Source organism: Maylandia zebra, linkage group LG6 (assembly GCF_041146795.1).
Source record: "Maylandia zebra isolate NMK-2024a linkage group LG6, Mzebra_GT3a, whole genome shotgun sequence".
NCBI classification, from domain to species: Eukaryota; Metazoa; Chordata; class Actinopteri; order Cichliformes; family Cichlidae; genus Maylandia; species Maylandia zebra.
Genome location: NC_135172.1, coordinates 27,598,345 through 27,616,747, shown reverse-complemented (window position 1 = coordinate 27,616,747; position 18,403 = coordinate 27,598,345). Strand labels below are relative to the sequence as shown.

General features: G+C 40.2%; 2 protein-coding genes across 3 annotated transcripts; one reads left to right on the top strand and one right to left on the bottom strand.

Annotated features, from left to right (window-relative positions):
• Nucleotides 1-1,295: 1,295 nt before the first annotated feature.
• On the bottom strand, nt 1,296-6,348 carry LOC143419014 (uncharacterized). Its single transcript, XM_076885001.1, has 4 exons — nt 6,038-6,348; nt 3,744-3,880; nt 3,379-3,508; nt 1,296-1,813 (listed from the first exon to the last, which is right to left on the bottom strand). Exons 2-4 carry the CDS (start codon nt 3,856-3,858, stop codon nt 1,486-1,488), a joined length of 573 nt encoding a protein of 190 aa, XP_076741116.1. The 5' UTR covers nt 3,859-3,880; nt 6,038-6,348; the 3' UTR covers nt 1,296-1,485.
• Nucleotides 1,778-14,794, top strand: nfam1 (NFAT activating protein with ITAM motif 1). 2 transcript variants are annotated; one of them, XM_004567901.4, is made up of 7 exons: nt 1,778-1,969; nt 8,857-9,085; nt 9,276-9,548; nt 12,793-12,905; nt 13,717-13,830; nt 13,934-14,044; nt 14,134-14,794. In XM_004567901.4, the coding sequence occupies exons 2-7, from the start codon at nt 8,992-8,994 to the stop codon at nt 14,194-14,196; spliced, it is 768 nt and encodes a 255-aa protein (XP_004567958.1). In that variant the 5' UTR covers nt 1,778-1,969; nt 8,857-8,991; the 3' UTR covers nt 14,197-14,794. The 2 variants fall into 2 exon arrangements, with proteins under 2 accessions (XP_004567958.1, XP_012779170.1); XM_012923716.4 differs by lacking the exon at nt 1,778-1,969 and having other exon boundaries at nt 8,680-9,085.
• The last annotated feature ends 3,609 nt before the right edge of the window (nt 14,795-18,403 follow it).

Below are 18,403 nucleotides of genomic sequence, written 5' to 3'. Positions count from 1 at the left end.
CTTGTTGGGACACGCACAGGTACCAGGAGAACAGCCTTCGTCTGCAGTGTTGCAGACGTCCACGCCTCTCACCGTCAGCCCTATGTGTGCGGTTAGGTGTCTGCCTTTCAAAGGTTATTTGTGTAATAAATATAGGCTTGAATATTAAATCAAGTAACGCACACTTAATGTTTCCATGAATAAAATTAGTTGCGCTGTGGACTTATTTTAAGGGTGTATTTTTTCCTGTTTTGGGCATTTAAAAAAAAACTTAGCCAAATTGTCTACAAACCTCCATTTTTATTATGTCCTCTGCAGGCATGACTCACGGTGAGTTACTCTGGTCTAGAAGAAAGACGGAAACCCCGACGATTTTCATGCTTCTGTTCGATTTCTTACATAAAATCATTATGTAATTATTCTGCTTGTTCCTCCTCACATAAGAACTCCTCGCTCTCCCTGAAATCATTTGTCCATGCCTAGTTACAGATATGTGGGAAAAATAATGTGTCCTTATCCTTTAGATGCTACACCCGACTGTGAACTTCAAGGACTTGTGCTGTCTGCATGTAGACTATCGCTGTGTTGGTTATCATGATAAGCACCTTTATTTCAGTCAAATCAAATAGAGACCCTCTCTTTTTGGGTCTCTACAACAGCGAGAGACTTAAAAAAAAAAGTGGGGTGTGAACTTCTTTCGACTTCCTTAAGTGGGGGCATGCCAGAGAAAGGTTTGACAATAACCTAATGAAACAAGTCTTTCTTCTTCTTGTTTTACGCGCACACCATCCTTGCATTTTGCGCGCTGTAATATATTATATTCAATCCAATAAGGAGGTGGCGTGGGAGTATTGCTTCGTTTGGGGGGGTTGGAATGCTCTTTAATAAAAACAATAGGAATCACGTGGCTTAAAAGTGATGTAATGGTTATTTTATTTCTAGACATTGTGCTACTCGTTAGGCATGATTTCTAACCTTTCTATAAATAGCCCTTTGAAAGTGAACCTTAAATAAACATAAAACAGCCACTAACAACAAGAAGATAATTTAGTTGTTGGCTGATGTATTCGGTTTTGTTTAGTGATCAGTTTCTTTAGCTCTCAACCGTCCTTGATAGCGGACAGCTTTTTGGATTATCCCGTCACATTATTTCTGTATCTAATCAATCTACACGGATTAGATACAGTGCGGCTAAAGTAGCAGAGAGCTTCTGGAACAGCAATTAGGTTTGTGTAAGGTTGTTTCCCAAGTTGAGGTGATCCATAAAATAAAAGAAGAGAGAATGAGAAGTGGAACTGATGAGGCAAAAACCGCAATGAAATGGTGATAACAGTTTATTAAAGAATTTTAGTCTCTCACTAATAAAAATCAGAGGTTATATTGCATATGTAGAAACTTTACACTGTTTATAAAGGGATTTATAATTCGTTTCGGTAAACCCAACAAAGCCTCCAACTTTTTCCCTCTTTCCGTCGCACGCCCGCGCCCCCAACTCTGTCCATCCATCTATGTGTCACTCTTGACCAGCTTCACTCCCCTATTCTTCAGGACTCTCACCCGCCTCCTCCTCACCACCCTGCTCCCTCTGGGCGGGCTCACGCTCACTGCGCTCCTCGGGGTGTATCGGGCCAGACTCGCCACCTTCCCTTTCAGGCTGTGAGCCCGCCTGCCTTCCGCCTCCTCCTCCTCATCCTCCCCATCCTCCCCCTGGTAGCCGTAGCGACGGAGAAATGGTTCCAGCGTTGCTAGGCGATGAGAGAGCTCGGCGATGCGTCGGTGCAGCAGAGAGACTTCCCTGAAGAGGTCGTTGACAGACTCGGACAGAGGGCGCACCCTGCAGGAGGAACAGAGGACGGTTAACTTCAGAGGACCGCTCACACATATGGAGCGCTGTATGAAATTAATTATGACTGTGGATAAAGTCTTGAAAGACTTGATCCAAAGCAATCTGTGTGGTTACAGGAGACAAAGGAGGCAAAGACAGGCTGAGGTGAGAGTAAGAAATGCTCCTGTTCGTCTTCAAATTGGATTGGTTTACTCTCTCGTGACTTTTGATGCTCCCAAAATACATTTGTGGCAGTTCATTCATATCTCACTTTAGAATAAAAACTTGCTCTTTTTTTCAGTTCAGCTAAAGTTTAATTTAAGTAATCCAGTTCATAAAATGGTGAGTATATACATAATGCACTGGTGGAAACTTTCTGGGCATATCTTGCTATTGCCTGGTCCATATTGACATGATAGCATTAGACAGCTGCTGCAGATTTCTTGGATTGAGATCTGGTGACTTTGGAGGCCATTTGAACACAATGAACTCAGTGTCAAGAAAGCAGTTTGATATGATGTCGGCTTTATGGCATGGTGTGTTATGCTGCTGGAAGCAGCATCAGAGGATTGGTACACTGTGGTCATGAAGGGATGGACACGGTTAGCAACAATACTGTCGTGTAAAACAATGCTCAGTTGGTACTAAGGGGCCCAAAGTGTGCCAAATACAGTTACACCATTAGACCACCAGCAGCTACAGCCCCAAACCATTGATACACAGTAGGATGGATTCACGCTTTCATGCTTTCATGATCCTGCCATTGAAATTTCACAGCAGAAGTTGAGACTCAAGCAATGCAAATATTAGCCTTAATTTTACCTCAACTTCTTAGCTGACAGATATGGTCTTCTGCTGAGTTCAAAAGATGCTCTTTTGCATATACTTTGGTTGTTACGAGTGTTTATTTGAGCCACTGTTGCATTCCTATCAGCTCAAAGCAGTCTGGCCATTCTCCTCTGATCCCTGGCCTCAACAGGACATTTCCATCCAGAAAAATGCTACTCACTGGATATTTGTTCTTTTGTGCACCATTCTCTGTAAACCCTGGAGATGGCTGTGTGGGGGAAAATCCCAGTAGATCAGCAGTTTCTGAAACACTCAGACCAGCCATTTGGCATCAATAACCGTGCTTTCAAAGTCACTTAAATCACCTTTCTTCCTCATTTTGATGCTTGATTTGAACTTTATCAGGCCACCTCGACCATGTCTACGTCCCTAAATGCACAGACTTGATTGTCTAGTTAGAGGTTTGCATTAACAAGCAGTCAACAAGCAGGGCATTGGTGTACCCTACAAAGTAATGGGAAATGCGTTCACATGGTCTTAATAAAATATGAAATCTCCCAGGCTGACTAAAACAAGCCTCAATAAAAATAAAAAAACACAGAGTGAACTCTTCTTGCCAACAAACGATGCTGAAGAAATAAACATTTGCCTTAAAAGCAGATACTGTTAAACAGTAGTCATCTAATCACATAAAAGCGCCTCTTTTGTCTAATCCTCAGAAACTGAGTAAACAAACCTCAGGCTGATTAGACATCATGATGATGGGTGATAAAGGTTAGGCCCACCTGGAGTAGTCGGGCAGCAGCGTGCTGGGCTGTGAGTGCAGCAGAGTTTTGATCTCACTGAAGATGCGTTTTCCCCAGGCATCTAAAACTCTGGTCACACTGCGCACTGAGGCCACATTCACGCTCTCAGCTGAAAGCGAAGCGTGACACCATCAGGCTTCAATTTATGGAACAACAAAACATCCTGTATGAATCATGAAAATGAAGAAAGCGTGTGCTTTAATTGTTCAAGAACTGTTTCTCTGAAGTGTCTCGGATTGCTGCGTTTCATTCAGCTGCCATAGCTCACGGCTTCAAACGCACAGTGATTTACGGGCTCCGTATCTCCAAACAGAATAGATCAAACACAGGCTTGTGATTTATACCTCCCTCTCTGTAGTTCCAGTACCCGTAATCCACTTCATTCTCCTCCTCGGCTGCATAGGCCCCAGTTGCTGTGGCAACCACCATCAGCGCCATCAACAGAGAGTGAGGGCCCATGTCGAGCAGATACACGCTCCCCCTTATAAAAGATGAAGAAGAAGAGAACAAATGTGCCTGTGTCAAAGTTATTTTTCAAACCAACCTTTTTTTCCCCTCCTTGTTTTTAAAGCAGAAAAAAAATGTGTTTACATCGCCGACAAAGATGTGTGGAAATCAAAGCAACTTCATGTGCCACTAATTAGTGAAAAGGCGAGCATTTTTTTTGTGTGTGTGTGTTTTGCCAGTGCGATGTGCAACTTTGCTACTGTTTTTGTTTTATTATATTTTACTTTATTGTCTCAGTTAGGACAATTTCTTGGAATCTGCCCGTGCTAAGACTAATCACTGCTTAAAAAATGGAAAAGTGATCAAAGAAAATTTGTTGATAAAGATAGACGTAGCTTCTGAGTACAAAAAGTAAACCAAATCAAAAGTGTCTTAAACATCACTTCTTTCTAATGGCCAGCAGGAGGCGCCTCCTCTGTTTGGAAATCATAGTTTTGTATAGAAATCTTTGACAAAATAAACAGACTACTCCCGCTTGTTTAAAACTGCCCTTACTAACCATAATCTAAGCTATTTTAGGTAAATTATGTCCCCGTTCAGCTTCTCTGTTTCTCTGTGAAATGATCTGTCCTGTTTGAAAACAGTAAAAACAGTACAATGCTCAGCTTCAGGCAGAGTGGGACTTCGCCAGCTACTGGGCTGACTTTGCAGTGGCTATGTGCATCTTTCATATACAGTCTTTGGGTCAATTGGCACACGTGTGCCAGTAATAACTGTTACTGTCTTAGTAAATAAAAGACATCTTTCACTTAAACTGTAAGAAATAAATGTGTATAATTATGAAAAAAGTTAGCTCATTGTAATTATTCTGTAACCCTCCTATAATAATTTTGAAGCAAAATGTTTATGTTAATTCACAGAAAATGAAATTATTTTTTTAAAATGTATTTATTTTACTTTTTACTTTGGAGGCATACTGATGAAAAAACAAATAATAAATAAATATACAAATAAACGAATAAATAAATTACTATATGCAATAGTGAAAAAACAGGAACAATTCTGTCATTTGATTGTTTATCTATTACTTCATTCCTTTGTTAGAGTATGAATCGTGGTGGGGAAGGTCTTTATCAGTAGGAAAAGCTGTATAATATAAAATACAGTCCAAAATTATGCCTTTCTTCATATATTCCAAAGCTTTCCAGTGGACCAGCTTGGAGTCTTTCCCAGGCCAATTTTGGCCCCTGGGCCTCCTGTTTGACATCCCCGGTATAGAGTTTACCAAAAAGCCTTAGAACCTGGTACTTTATTACCAAAAAATACAAAAATGTTTGTGAGTATGACTGATAGCTCAAAGCATAAATGCAATGCGACTTCACTTCTTGTCTGGCAGCTTTATCTCCAGCCTTTTTCATAAAATCAAACTATGGATGTTTCGACCACAGCTTGATCCGGTGAGTCCAACAGCACCTTATTTTTGGTTAAAAAGATCACTGGTGGGGTTAGAAAGCTGGAGACTCGTGTAATACTCCCAGTCACTGTGGCAGATCCAGGATCCACAGAGGGAAAAAGAAGACGTGTAAAAACACTTGTACGTCTCTGCTTTCCCTCCAATAAAACCCCACTGATGACAACACAGCTACTTGATAATGGGGCAGGATGCGAACCAAAAAAATCTTGTTCCCTGTCGAACTGAAGGGATGAAGAAAACAGGCTTTTTCCAGTTGGACCTGTCTGTGTGTGTGGAGAGAGCAACAGCAGTTCAGTTAGGAAAAAGAAAAGGAAGGCAAGTTTTTGATTTTTAGAGTCCAGTTTTAATGGGGAAGAAAAGAGAAATGCTAAAGGCAGGCGACCCAGAAAACCAACCAAGCAAAGGGAAAAGCAAAACATCAGCACTGCATCCATATGACAGATCTGTGAATCATACTGGACAGTAATAAGTCGATGACTCACTGCTGAGGTATTGTAAATGTTCTCAGGAGGTCTGAATTTGGAGGCTGATCAAAGGAGGAGTGAAAATTAACCGCACAACAGCACCACGCAAACCAGCCGTCACCTGTTATGATCATGGTTTGTGGCTGTGCTGGAACAAAAACACTTTGCAACTTTGCAAACTAATGCCGCAGCGGCAGAAGTATCACAAGCTGGGAGCTGTTTCGGAAAAATAAGCAAATGAGCCGATACTCACGACTTGAAATGATGATGATGCTTTTAAGACTCAGCAGGAAGTCCTTCTCCCTCTCCCATGCGGTTTGAATACCAGATGTCTCTGCTCCTCTCGCCTCTCCACCCTGTCGCTGCCACGGTCCCTCTACTTACTTCTTCTCCCTTCTCTCCTGTTTTCTCCGACGCTCTCTCCACCCTCTTCTCCCAGCTTTGGGATAATTAAGAGAAGAGTGTGCGGCAGGTCCGGTACAGAGCTCTTTTTAAAACAAGTTTAGGGTTTGGGAGCTGTGCTAGCTTTTAGACCCCAACACACGCCCACCTCCAACTCTCTCTCTCCCTCTCATGCATATCACATGCAGACAAATTCTGCAACCCAGCTGCTGCCAGATGTGTGGCACATCCTCTTCTCTGAGATGTGATTTACCCCGTACTCCTTCTGTCTCATCTTCAGCGTGGGTATATGTATATTTGAGACTGTAATCTCACTCTGCTGGAGGATCACATCTCTGCACCGTGGTCTCCTTAAAAATGTTACAAATCCTTTTTATCTGACCGTTTAACACCTTCTGCCCTCCACACAGCGATATTCAACTATAAGAAGCAACTGCTGCTAGTATTTATGTCAGAAACAGAGAAACAAGAGAAACATCTTTTACTTTTCTAGTAAACTTTAATAGAAAACCTGCATGTTTACTCTACACTGTATTGTAGACCCACTTACTCTGTAAATTAAGAATAAATATACAAAATATAATGCATTTTTAGAGGTTAAACCAACTAACAATATATACATAACATGCATTAGTTTGTTTTCTTTATTTAATATGTTGAAGAATATTTTCTCTGTAATTTGTTTGATGTTCATCCTCCAGCGTCTCTAAAATCCTCTTACAGTCATAATAATAAAATATGTATATTGTGAAGAAATAGAAGCTGTTATCTGCATGCTAAAAACACAAATGAAAAATAATTGTGGAAAATGTTGCAGTAAGTTAAACTGAAGTCATTTTGACTTCCTCTATGTAATCTGATTAAGTGCAGGAAAGTATTCAAGTTCTGTAACACGTAACGTTAAGTATAGATAAATCCATTTAAAGCGAGCATAAAGTATAAGCATAAAATATACTCCAATATGTTTACTAATACTGTGCTCATAAATAATTTTCCCTTAAACTTTGAGATAAAGATTCAAATGATTTAACATTAACAAGTAAATAAGGACTTATAATTGTTGTTTAATCACCCATTAAGGTTTTTAGACATGATCCGAAGAGCCTGCTGAAGTTCACACTGAGCATTGGAATGGGGAAGAAAAGCGAACTAAATAATTTTATTTCATATTTCAGAAACTCCATGTAGATTTCTGCTGCAGCAAACAGATAGTTCGGGCAGAATTTGGTGGAAACAACATGAAAGCATGGATCCCTGTGTAAACATTTCACACTGGTGGTGTTGTCATGGTATGAAGAACATTTATCTGAGTGGTGGCTACCACAGCCTACCTGAGTGTTGTTGCTCATCATGTCCATGTCTTTATGACCACAGTGTACCCAGCTTCTGATGCCTGCTTCCAGTAGGATAATGCACCAGTTCACAAAGTGCAAATCATCTCAACTTGGTTTCTTGAACATGACATCAAGTTCACTTTACCCAAATGGCCTCTACAAAATACAGTAGTAGTTGCAGTAAATCAAAACTTGAACATCTTCCTTATATAATATTACAGAGCAGAAGGCTAATGTACGTCAAAAGGGAAACACCAGCTAAGTAAAGTTCCTCAGCAAAGCCTAGTAGTTCATTAAACCTTTGTTTCAGCACTGGAAACTTTTAAACTCAGGGGATGTTAGGAGTCCAATCCAGTATATTAAAGGCACATAACCTCATTTCTCAGTGCACCGATTAAAGCTAAAAAGGCAATACAGTGACTCCAGTTCAACTGGTTCAGAATTCCAGTGAGGCACTTGTTTGCATGTCAGATTTAAAAGGACCTCTTAGGTTAAGTGCCCTTTTGTGCTGTGCTCCTGTAAACCTGACTATCTGTGGCTTTACTGTATACTTCACTCCCCAGGAAGGAGGAGAGATAAGAAGTGCATTATAGTGGGTATGAAATGGAAAGAGTTATTTCTCAGTGACTGGCATCCAGATGTTATTCCCCCTCTCTATGTCTGTTTTCATGCTGTGGGCTGAGGTGAGGTCAGAGTTGGACGGTAATCTCTCCAGAAAGGAAACGCTGAAAAAGTCAGGTGGACGGGTGGAGAGAAGAAGGAGGGCGTAGGAACAAAAAAGACAAATGGAGTTAAATAACAATAACTGCCACACTTTAACATCTGCACATCTCCATTGGCAGCTTCAGAGAGAGCGAATCAGCAGAGAGTTACTGCCGTGAAGAAGTCACACAACCCGCGACAGCTGGTTTACATTAACAAAAGGCAATTTGTCACCTTCAGCTAAATTCCAGCCATGTACACACGCACACACACACACACGCACACACACACACACACACACACACACACACACACACTTATTTCCGCTCCCTGCTCGAGTCTTCTCTTTCTGCTGTTGTCTGAAAACCACATGACGAGGTGCGCACTCGTGGCTCACTCTGTTACTTCGCCAACACTGTCTCACTGTGGACGAAAGCCAAAACTGCAGTTTGCTTCCCATCCAGACGCTGACGTAACAGCAAACTGCAACCAGGAGAAGTCTTTCTTTGGACAAAACAAAAACTTTTAGAGTTGCCTGTGAAAAGTCTTTAACCTTTAGTGTTTTTAGACTTTAATATTGTCTGCCATGTCCTAGACTAACATGTAAAATGCTGTTTTTGCTTGTTCCCTTTAGAGTGCGTCAGTGTCCATCAAACATTTTGGGGAAGTGTTTTTTGGCAGAAAGAGGAACTTCAACAGTCTATAGAGTCACAAAACATTGTCATCGAAAAAGAATACAGACACTTTTATCAAACTATCCAATCGCACCATGGAATCTCAACCGTTTTGGACCCTTTTCTTCAAGTTGACATGGATACCTGCATTTTTCCTTCTCACTGTCTGTTCAGCAATGGATTCACCAAGTGAGCCACCACATTTGTGTTGTGACTGATATTTATTTGCTGGGATGAGTGTTTTCTGTTGCTTACGTGTGCGACTAACCCTGTAGTCTAGAAATAGATCGGAGAATAAATGAACTGCAGCAAATTTATTTCGTGTCCAGCGCTGAGTCATTTCAGCCCTAATGTAAACCTCTAACATGTCTTTTCACAGGTATCAGTCTGGAGCGCGAAGTCTTTGTGGCCTTTAGAGGTGAAAATCTCAACATTACATGCAATTTGATCAAAGCAGTAAACCAAACGGAAGATGGCTGCTTGACATGCTTTGATCCAAAAAACAAAACAATATACAATAATACCATCCCCACAATGGATACCAAACAGGAAAGATTTTCCTGGCATCTGGAGCTGAAAAACCTGAAGCTTTCAGGACTTTACTCCTGCCAGTATCAAACGGTGAAGGTGGATTGGTTTCTTCGAGTGACAGGTTAGTCCAAAAGAAAGAAAATGAAGATGAAAGCTCCAACTATAAGACATCTTTATCACAGTTACTCAGCAGTAAAGTATTCTAAGGAAGGAAGACCTGCCTTAACCTTCCTCTCGTGTTAGCTTTCTGTTATCATCTCTTATGTTAGCGGGTCGGTTTTGACCCGTGAATTAAATCAGCTATAAAATATACTAAAAACAATAAGTTATCATCCAATTTGTTTCTCATCTCTTGGTTACCTTGTTAGGCTTCCTTATCCATGAAAATGTTGGTTTTAATACTTTTGGCGTGGGCCTCTGGGTCTTTTTTTGTCACTGTACCCCTCGATTTCAATTTTAAAAAAATTGTAAAATTAACCTCAAGAGAATCATATTAATAAATAAAAGGTTTCTGTGTTACCTGAGTATTACTGAGGGGTATAGGACACATCTCTTAAATAAATCTGTTTTATTGATTTTTTTCATTTTAAGATTAATAACTAAAATGACATCTATGGTGTTACGGGTCAATTTCGACCCATAGACATTTACATCAAGAAAAGACAAAAAAAGGTTGTTTTTTTCAGCAGTAGACCTTTAATATAAACTGAAAAAAAGAAAAAGTCCACTCCTCATTTGTTTTGGTTATAGCCGTGGGTAAATTGTGGGCTTTTTATCACTTCCCAATGATACAGCTTCACCTCAGTTTCCTTTGTGAAGTTCTTGTCCGTGGTCATATCTGGTAAAAAATAAAATAAAATAAAATATCACAGCTGATCCTGCAGTCCAGTGGTCATATGGAGGACCACACATTTTCATTGTTTCTTCTCAGGAGTGCCACTCGCAGCTTTGACTGTGAAAATCTGTACATTCCAGGCATAGTTGGTTTTTGCATCACAGGCTTCCCAGATTTTTCTGCCGTTTTTCCCTGGCTTACTGGGTATATATTGCCGGAAGGGGCATTTTCCTCAAAAAGTGGACAAGACGTTCATCCACTGTCACTGGCCCTGGGATGAACATCAGTGGAAGAAACTGCACCCATCTCTCCCAGACATCCCTGATGGGAGCAAGCTTGTCAGACCTCGGTCTGATCTCTCTGTTGTCAAATCTGAGGACTCTTGAATCAAAATGATATCAAATGTGTGAAGTGACATCGTTGCCCAGAAAATGTTTCTGCCTGTCGATGCATCCCATAGACCAGGGCTGCCCAATCCCAGTCCTCGAGAGCTACTATCCTGCAGCTTTTAGATGCATCCCTACTCCAACACAGCTGAATCAAATGGTTTGATTACCTCTTCAGCATGCCATCATGTTTGGCAAAGGCCTGATAACAAGCCATTCATTTGATTCAGCTGTGTTGGAGTAGGGATGCATCTAAAAGCTGCAGGATAGTAGCTCTCGAGGACTGGGATTGGGCACCCCTGCCATAGACGATCAGTGGCCTCATTGCAGCATCTGTACACTCCAGCAAGAAGAACACCAATGAAAGCATCCAGGTATTCCTCATCATGTCGCCATGGACTTTTTTTTCCTTCAAGGTTTATCATAGTAATGATGATTCTTTCTAGTGACAATGGCATAAATATCTCAAAACATCTCTTGATGTCACTGACTTTGGTCAGAGCAAACCTTGTGATTCCAGGGGTCATTTTGATGACATTTGCAGCAGCTGCCCTGCCATGTACATCATGAGGTACTGAGCTCCAAAAGATCTTACCATTTTTGGACTTGAATCTTTCAGCAGGAGTAGCTTCAGCACCAGCGACCTCCACCTCTGATCAGATGTGTCTGTGTCTTCTGGATGATAGTCCACATTGTCTTCCTCCTTAGAAACCTGCCCATCTGAATCGCTATGCTGCTCTGTGTCCTCTCCTTCATTTTCACCAAAAATATGATCCTGAACTTGGCTCACTGTGAATCTTCTTCTCATTTTTTGTATGCTGCAAATTGTAAATGTGCACTCTGGAAGTCAAATGGCCACTCAAATAGTGAATTCACCTCACATGCCCGTGTTTATTTTGTTTTGTTTTTGTGCAGGTATACTGCAAAAAACATGCAAAATAAGAATCCCCTAAAGCTCATATGATTAGGAGAGGTGCTTGCTGTAAGTGTTTTAGCTGACAGTGCACTTATGATTTCAGTTTTGGCTTTAATTATTGCTTTATACTCATAATATTATACCTGGGTCGAAACCGACCCTAACAACACAAAGGTCATAATTTTAACTAGGGCATTTTATAATTTAGTGAAAATATATTTTTTTTGGTTTTATTTTGTAGAAATAGAGGTTCCTGACAAAGTCAAAAAGCCTTGATACAATAAACAAATCTATGTGGTTTTTTTATGCATTTGAAATTTAAAATGGGTCGGTGCCGACCCTAACACGAGAGGAGGGTTAAGAAACAGATTCACTGCATTTTTTCAGATTTCTTTTTTTTTAAAGAGTAAATGTGTTTAAAAGGCTCTCTGTTAAAGACATGCAGGACATGAAGATAACTGTTTGTAATCATACAATGAGTGTAACTTCTCAACTTTCCCTTCTTATTCCTTCTTTTTAAATCTTCCTCTTTCTTCAAATGAAGCAGCGTCCATCTGTGATCCTGTCACAGATGAACACGATAAATTAAAAAGAAAGCTACTGCAGTGGCAGGGCAGTTAAAACATGTTTTGAAAATAAGATTAAGATGCTTGAATCAGGGCTGCTTTGATACATATTATTAGTGTCGAGGAGGTTGGTGGGGTCAGTGGCTGAACTACGATGATACCTTGCTGCTATTGAACAACACTAAAAATAAGAAGTTTTTATAGTTGCATCCTTTACAAATACAAGCAATAATCAAAATAAGTTGTAACACAGCTTTAAGGTGAATTAATTAAGAATAGGCTTTCAAATCCTTACAGTCCCACAAAGGGGGATCATATACAGTTTGCTATTTTCCACTGGTTCTTGAAGGGCATGCGTACTGATGAAAAAGTATTGCGTAGTTCATACAGAAAAGAATAAATAAACAGCATTCTGTGTAATAAAAACAACATTTTTTCTCTCTTATCCTTCCAGTAGCTTTGCTATCCCTGAGATCTATCTTCCGACCCTTTGAAAGGTCCTGAATCTTCTTTTGGAAACCCTTGTACGTCTTGAGAAATTAGCCAGAACAGACGCCAAAGGCCATTTGATCTGCATGTTATCCAGTTGTGATGAAGTCCACCACAGGGTGACATAATTTTTTTTTAATGTATTTATTTTTTTGTCTTTGTGGTTTTTCCAGATGAAGGCTACAAGGAACCTGTTAACACAGAGTTCATCATCATGGCCATTTTCACGGGTGTGCTGTTGATCTTCAGTGTGCTCGGCTCGGTGTATGTCTTCAGAGGACATTGGGTAAGACTGATCCTGCTGTTAAGCAAGCAGTAGTTAAGAAACAGCAGGTTACAACACACCAGAGTTGTGTCACAGTTTAATGAGGGATATTTTGACAAATTTTTAACTGTATCCAGGCTTGCTCAGTTCTACAAACAAAGGTATTTAACCTCAGTGGGATGGTTGTCCCCTTTGGACGTGGTCCTGAGGGTCACTGACCCACTATTAATCACATGAGTAATCACACAACCCGAGGCATGCTCTCTAGATTAAGTTATAAATTGGAATTTAAAATGCCCCAGTGAGAATTTTCATCTGAAACTGATTATATGATTTAATCCTGATTATACTTAAGTTTAATAAGTGTGAACAATTATACTGCCAATAACAAACAGCTGTCCAACATCAGGCAGTGTCATCTCAGTCTCAATCACAAAACCCAACTCAGATTAATGGAAATAGTCACATGCCACCAGTTTTGTCATGTCTTTATTGCCTCATAAACTGCACTGGGACTGCTGTTACTGAATTATAATCATTTACACACTGATTTGAGCCAAAGAAAACCTAATACTCTGTTTTGCAACATGCTCAATTTCTTCATCTTATCAGTGGCTGTGCTTCTTTTGTAGTCCCAGTGGACTTGAGCTCTTATACAGGAAGTGCATTGAATGCGAAAATGAAGTTAGCGCCATAAACTCTGAATACAAACACAAGACAAAAAACTAGAAAGGGAGCAGCTGTGAAGAAAGCCTCGTGTTTTACTCGTTTGTATGTTGCACACCTGTGATTGTTTTTTGGTTTTTTTTGATGAATCCAACTCCATCTTTAGACTGAGAAACATGGAGCTGGCGAGAAAAAACAAAAGCAAAGCCAAGAAGAGAAGAAGGTGACAAAGAAGGAGGACGATAGCTTGGATGCAACAGCAGCTCAGTCCTACTATGCCGTGAGCACCTCTCTCCTCATCAGTGTCTTTCACCTGAACTTCCTTACATTCATGTGGTCATTTCCAACATTTATTTGGACACTGACATGAAGATCTCTTTCAGAGTCTAGAGCCTCGTCCCAGGTCTATTTATGATGTACTGGACAGCTCACCTGCCAGAAGAGAGAATGACCAAGACAAAGCCAAACCCATGAAAAAGGAACCACCCAAAAAGGTCAGCGAACTTTGAGTGTCTTTTCAAAATAACGTGGTGTCAAAATAAAACGCGTAAATGTTGACCTGCCTTTCATTTTACCTCCACAGGCAGCGCAAAAGACAAAAGACAAGGATGAAGGTGTTTTTGAGTCTGTTTATGAGAACTTTTAGATCAACTCGTGATTGTGGGATCATAATCCAGCGCTTTTCTACTTTAATCTCATCTGTGTCAGCGACACTGAGAGAATCATCTTTCAATAAAATCAACAAAAACCACAAATGCAAAGTAAAAGTAGTTTGGTACAACACAAAGATTTCTAAAAGTGTGTAAAAAATGTAAATGAACAGAAGCATTCCCATCAGAATGAGCACAGTGTATCAAAAGTACTAAAGGTTTTCACTAAATACTACGACTGTACTATGTAAAAGTCTTTAGCTACACCTCATTTCTTTAGATTTTGTGCACCAATTTATTCAAACAGCCAAGGCAAAAAGAGAGTTTGAACAGTTCTAATGAGCTTAAAAGTCAGTATTCAGTATGAGCACCTATATTTTCCACCAAAGCCTGAAATTTCTTGCTCAACTTTCTTGTCATTTCTTTAAGTAGTCTTTAGGAATAGTTCTCCAGGCATCTTGATGGATGTTCAATGCTCTTCTTTGGATGTTGACTGGGTTTGCTCTATTATCTGTTGAAATGATTCCACACCGCTTCAATAATGTTGGTGTGGGAATAAAGTCTGGTCTCTGGGGAGATCAATTCCATAACTGACAGTGTGTGTGCGTGTGTGTGTGTGTGTTGTTGTTTTTTAAATATTATTATTGCTGGTTTTCCTTTAGTTCAGTTAGTTTGGGATCACTTTCATGCTCAAAAATGGAGTAGCTAACAATCAGATGCCAAATGGTTTTGCGTGAAAGATCAAAATCCTGTGTTTATAGTTTCATTCATTTTTGACCCCCAGTTGAATGGCAGCCCCAAACCATGACAGAGCCTCTGCCGTGTTATACACATGGCTGCACATACTCTCTGTTGTACTTCTCTCGTAAGCGCCTCCGTACTGATGATGATTTAAACCAAAAATTTCCAATTTGGATTCATCACTCTATAAGACCTGTGGCCACTGATTTTCAGTCCAGTTCTTGTTTAATTTTGCACACCAGAGCCTTTTCTCCCCTTTTCCATTCATTAACAATGCTGTTTAACAGCCACCTTCCACTGAAACCATTTCTGATGAGGCTTCAGTGAACAGTACATGGATCAACTGAAGGGTCAGATGTATCTCCACTTTTTTTCCAAGTGGAGTCTAGTGTTTGATGTCTTCTTCTCACCTTAGAAACTGTGGGTAACAGGTAGCTGATTTTCAATAAATGTGTCTCTTGTCACCTGCTTCTGTCCGGAGCTGTAGCCTTTCTACTCATTTGCAGTGTTGCCAACTCCTCAGTAAGGAAAATCGCTATTGGCTGTCCTAAAAGTCGCTAGAAGTCGCTAAATGACGCCATCGCCTAATTTGCATAATTGGTCATGCTAATCTAATTGTAACCTATGTTGTTGGAGAGAGAAATAACATCGTGGAAGAGACATAAAGTGAGTAAAAAACGTCCTAAATGCATTTAGAGTTTATTTAGAACTACAAATTAAATTTCTTTTAGCAATTATTGTTTTTTTTAATGTCACAATTCCAACCCTGCTCCTTTACTCGGGTTTGGACCGGTGTTCCAGATCTACTGGCGTTTAGATCAACTGGCGTTGGTCGAACAGATGTGTGGCAGTCTTGCGTTTCAGTAGCTCCTACCGACAAACCAGCAAAAAAACGCCAAATGTGTCATCTGTGACACTTGTGAGGTTGTCTCAAACACACTCCGTCAGTCTTGATGCTGTTGAACAACAAAATGTATAAAAATGTGGCGAGTTTACCTGGTGATATCCTCATGCGCGACGCGATCGCAAAAACAGCAAACAAGTAACACCACGCCGATGTTGTTCACAGGACAGCAAGAGTAAACGATCGGGAGAAGCTTGTCGTCGTTATCGTTCCCCTCGCACGGTTTATTTCTCCGAATTCAGCGTTTTTGCTTCACAACTAAAGCGAGCAGTTTACTTTGTGCACTAACATGGAGTCGAGTCAACCAGCGCCACCTCTGGCCAAGTGCCACAGCCTACAGCCAGATCAACCTGTGACACATCTGCACCACGTTTGAATAAGTGTCATGCACATTTGTACCTTTCAATTGTGTCTGTTTGTGCGTCATGCAAATAAACCTTTGAAAAGAATGAAATGATATCATATATTCCTTATTGGCCTACATTTGTTCAAAATCCCAAATTATATACACAAAGTCATAGACATCACCACTCCAATTGGTCATCATGATTTTGATATTCTCTTTTTCCATAACAATGAAATACACCTTGGACAAATATGACACATCAATATTTCATTAGTGTTGTAACATCACATGTCGTTAGCATAGTCTGTCTGTGTCTTCCCTCTGCAAACGAACATTTCAGAGTTGGTTGTTATATACAGTCTGTATAAGTGTGGTTAATCTAATAAACATTTGTAAGGAGATGGCAGTTACTGTGAATGTACTGCAGGTGATTAGTAATAAACAGTCAGACAATGACCCTGACAATCTCATTCAATCTTGCAGATTGAATGCACCTTCTGTGGAAAGTGGTACCACACAGTGTTGTGGACAAATGTTGTGGGTGCTAAATAAACAGAAAAAAGTGATCCCTGTTGTCTTTGCTTACTGATTGTTTTTAGTGTTGACAATCCACATTGCTGGCATTGCATCTGTCAACATGTTTGTGGGCAGATTTGGATGTACCAGGGGTAAGTGCAGCCACTCAGCCTCTACTCAATGTGATCATAGCAGCAGGTGCAGATGTGTCACAAGTTAATCTAGTAGTAGGCTATGGTAGTAGTGGACTGACCTCCATTGGAGACTGCTCCAGCTGCTGTGTGATAGTGGATCTGCTACAAATTGAAGATCATAAGCAAGTTTTGGAAATTAACCCTTGTATTATGTTGAAGAACAAACAATTGACATTGATTTTGTTGCGGGTCATTTTGACCCGTACTGTGTAAATCCACTCAGAATTATCCAAAAACTGCAATAAAACAATAGCAACTTTATTTTCCATTAGATAAACATGTAGAACACAGACATACAACAGTTAGACTTTCCATAACTATTTTAGGAACAATTTGGTTTTTCGTTCTTACAAACACATTTCTTTTGAACTTGCCCAACGTTCTCAGTTTTTCAATGCTCAACATTTTCAATTTTGTCCACATGTTGGACAAAATGTGCTTTCTGCAGATGTACTTCTTGCATTCCTCACAGAAAGTGCTTGTTTTCAAACAGGAATCTTCCTAACTAAGATTTAAAACAAAAGATTTCTACGTCTCCTCCAGTCTCACAAACAGATGACAAACCAAGCGACACACCTGAGTCACTGACTTTCTTAAATCCACTCACTCTCACTGGCTGTTTATTACTAATCACTGTGTAACTGCTGTGAATTCACAGTAACTGCCATCTCCTTACAAATGTTCATTAGATTAACCACACTTATACAGACTGTATATAACTCCAGCCATGTTGATGGATTGCGTAAATTGGCTGGAAATATTAATTTCCAGGGAAAAGACACAGACAGACGATGCTTACAGGATGTGATGTGACAACACTAATGAAATATTGATGTGTCATATTTGTCCAAGGTGTATTTCATTGTTATGGAAAAAGAGAATATCAAAATCATGATGACCAATTGGAGTGGTGATGTTTATGGCTACGTTCACACTGCAGGCGAAAGCGCATCAAATCCGATTTTTTTGACCCTATGCGACCCATATCCGATCATGGTATGACAGTGTGAACGGCACAAATCTGATATTTTCAAATCCAATCTGGGTCACTTTCGTATGTGGTACTGAATCCGATACATATCCGATGTTTCAGAAAGCAACTGCTGTGTGAACGGTCAAGTCGCATTAAATCCATCTTTTACGTCACTGACACGAGACAGACGCCACAGACGCCAAGCTCCTTTGACTACGATGACCTGGATGACTGAGAACCTTCACATACAAGACAGACGCCAATTATCAGCGCCAAAGAAGCGCCCGAGAAGACATCGCGAACGCTTCCTGGCCATCCGGTGAAACTGCTGGGAAGACAACGTTGGAGAAACGTGAACATTTTATTTGTACTGCATAACCTGCAGATTCTGACATAAATCTGCAACTATCCTTTGAAGCACCCCTCCTCTAAAACAGCAATAAGGATCATTATTAGGTTATCTACATTATTATGTAAATAACAAAATAACTTAAAGCAAAAAATTGGAAAACATGAAGTCCGAAGTCTT

Bases quoted from the DNA above. Each gene is read 5' to 3' on its own strand.
- LOC143419014 (XM_076885001.1), bottom strand. From the start codon at position 3,858: ATGGGCCCTCACTCTCTGTTGATGGCGCTGATGGTGGTTGCCACAGCA. The intron at 3,509-3,743 runs GTATAAATCACA...CTTCGCTTTCAG, and splicing joins CTGGAACTACAGAGAGGGAG to CTGAGAGCGTGAATGTGGCC. The intron at 1,814-3,378 runs GTGGGCCTAACC...TTCCTCCTGCAG, and splicing joins CTGCTGCCCGACTACTCCAG to GGTGCGCCCTCTGTCCGAGT.
- nfam1 (XM_004567901.4), top strand. From the start codon at position 8,992: ATGGAATCTCAACCGTTTTGGACCCTTTTCTTCAAGTTGACATGGATA. The intron at 9,549-12,792 runs GTTAGTCCAAAA...TGGTTTTTCCAG, and splicing joins TTGGTTTCTTCGAGTGACAG to ATGAAGGCTACAAGGAACCT. The intron at 14,045-14,133 runs GTCAGCGAACTT...TTACCTCCACAG, and splicing joins AAAAGGAACCACCCAAAAAG to GCAGCGCAAAAGACAAAAGA.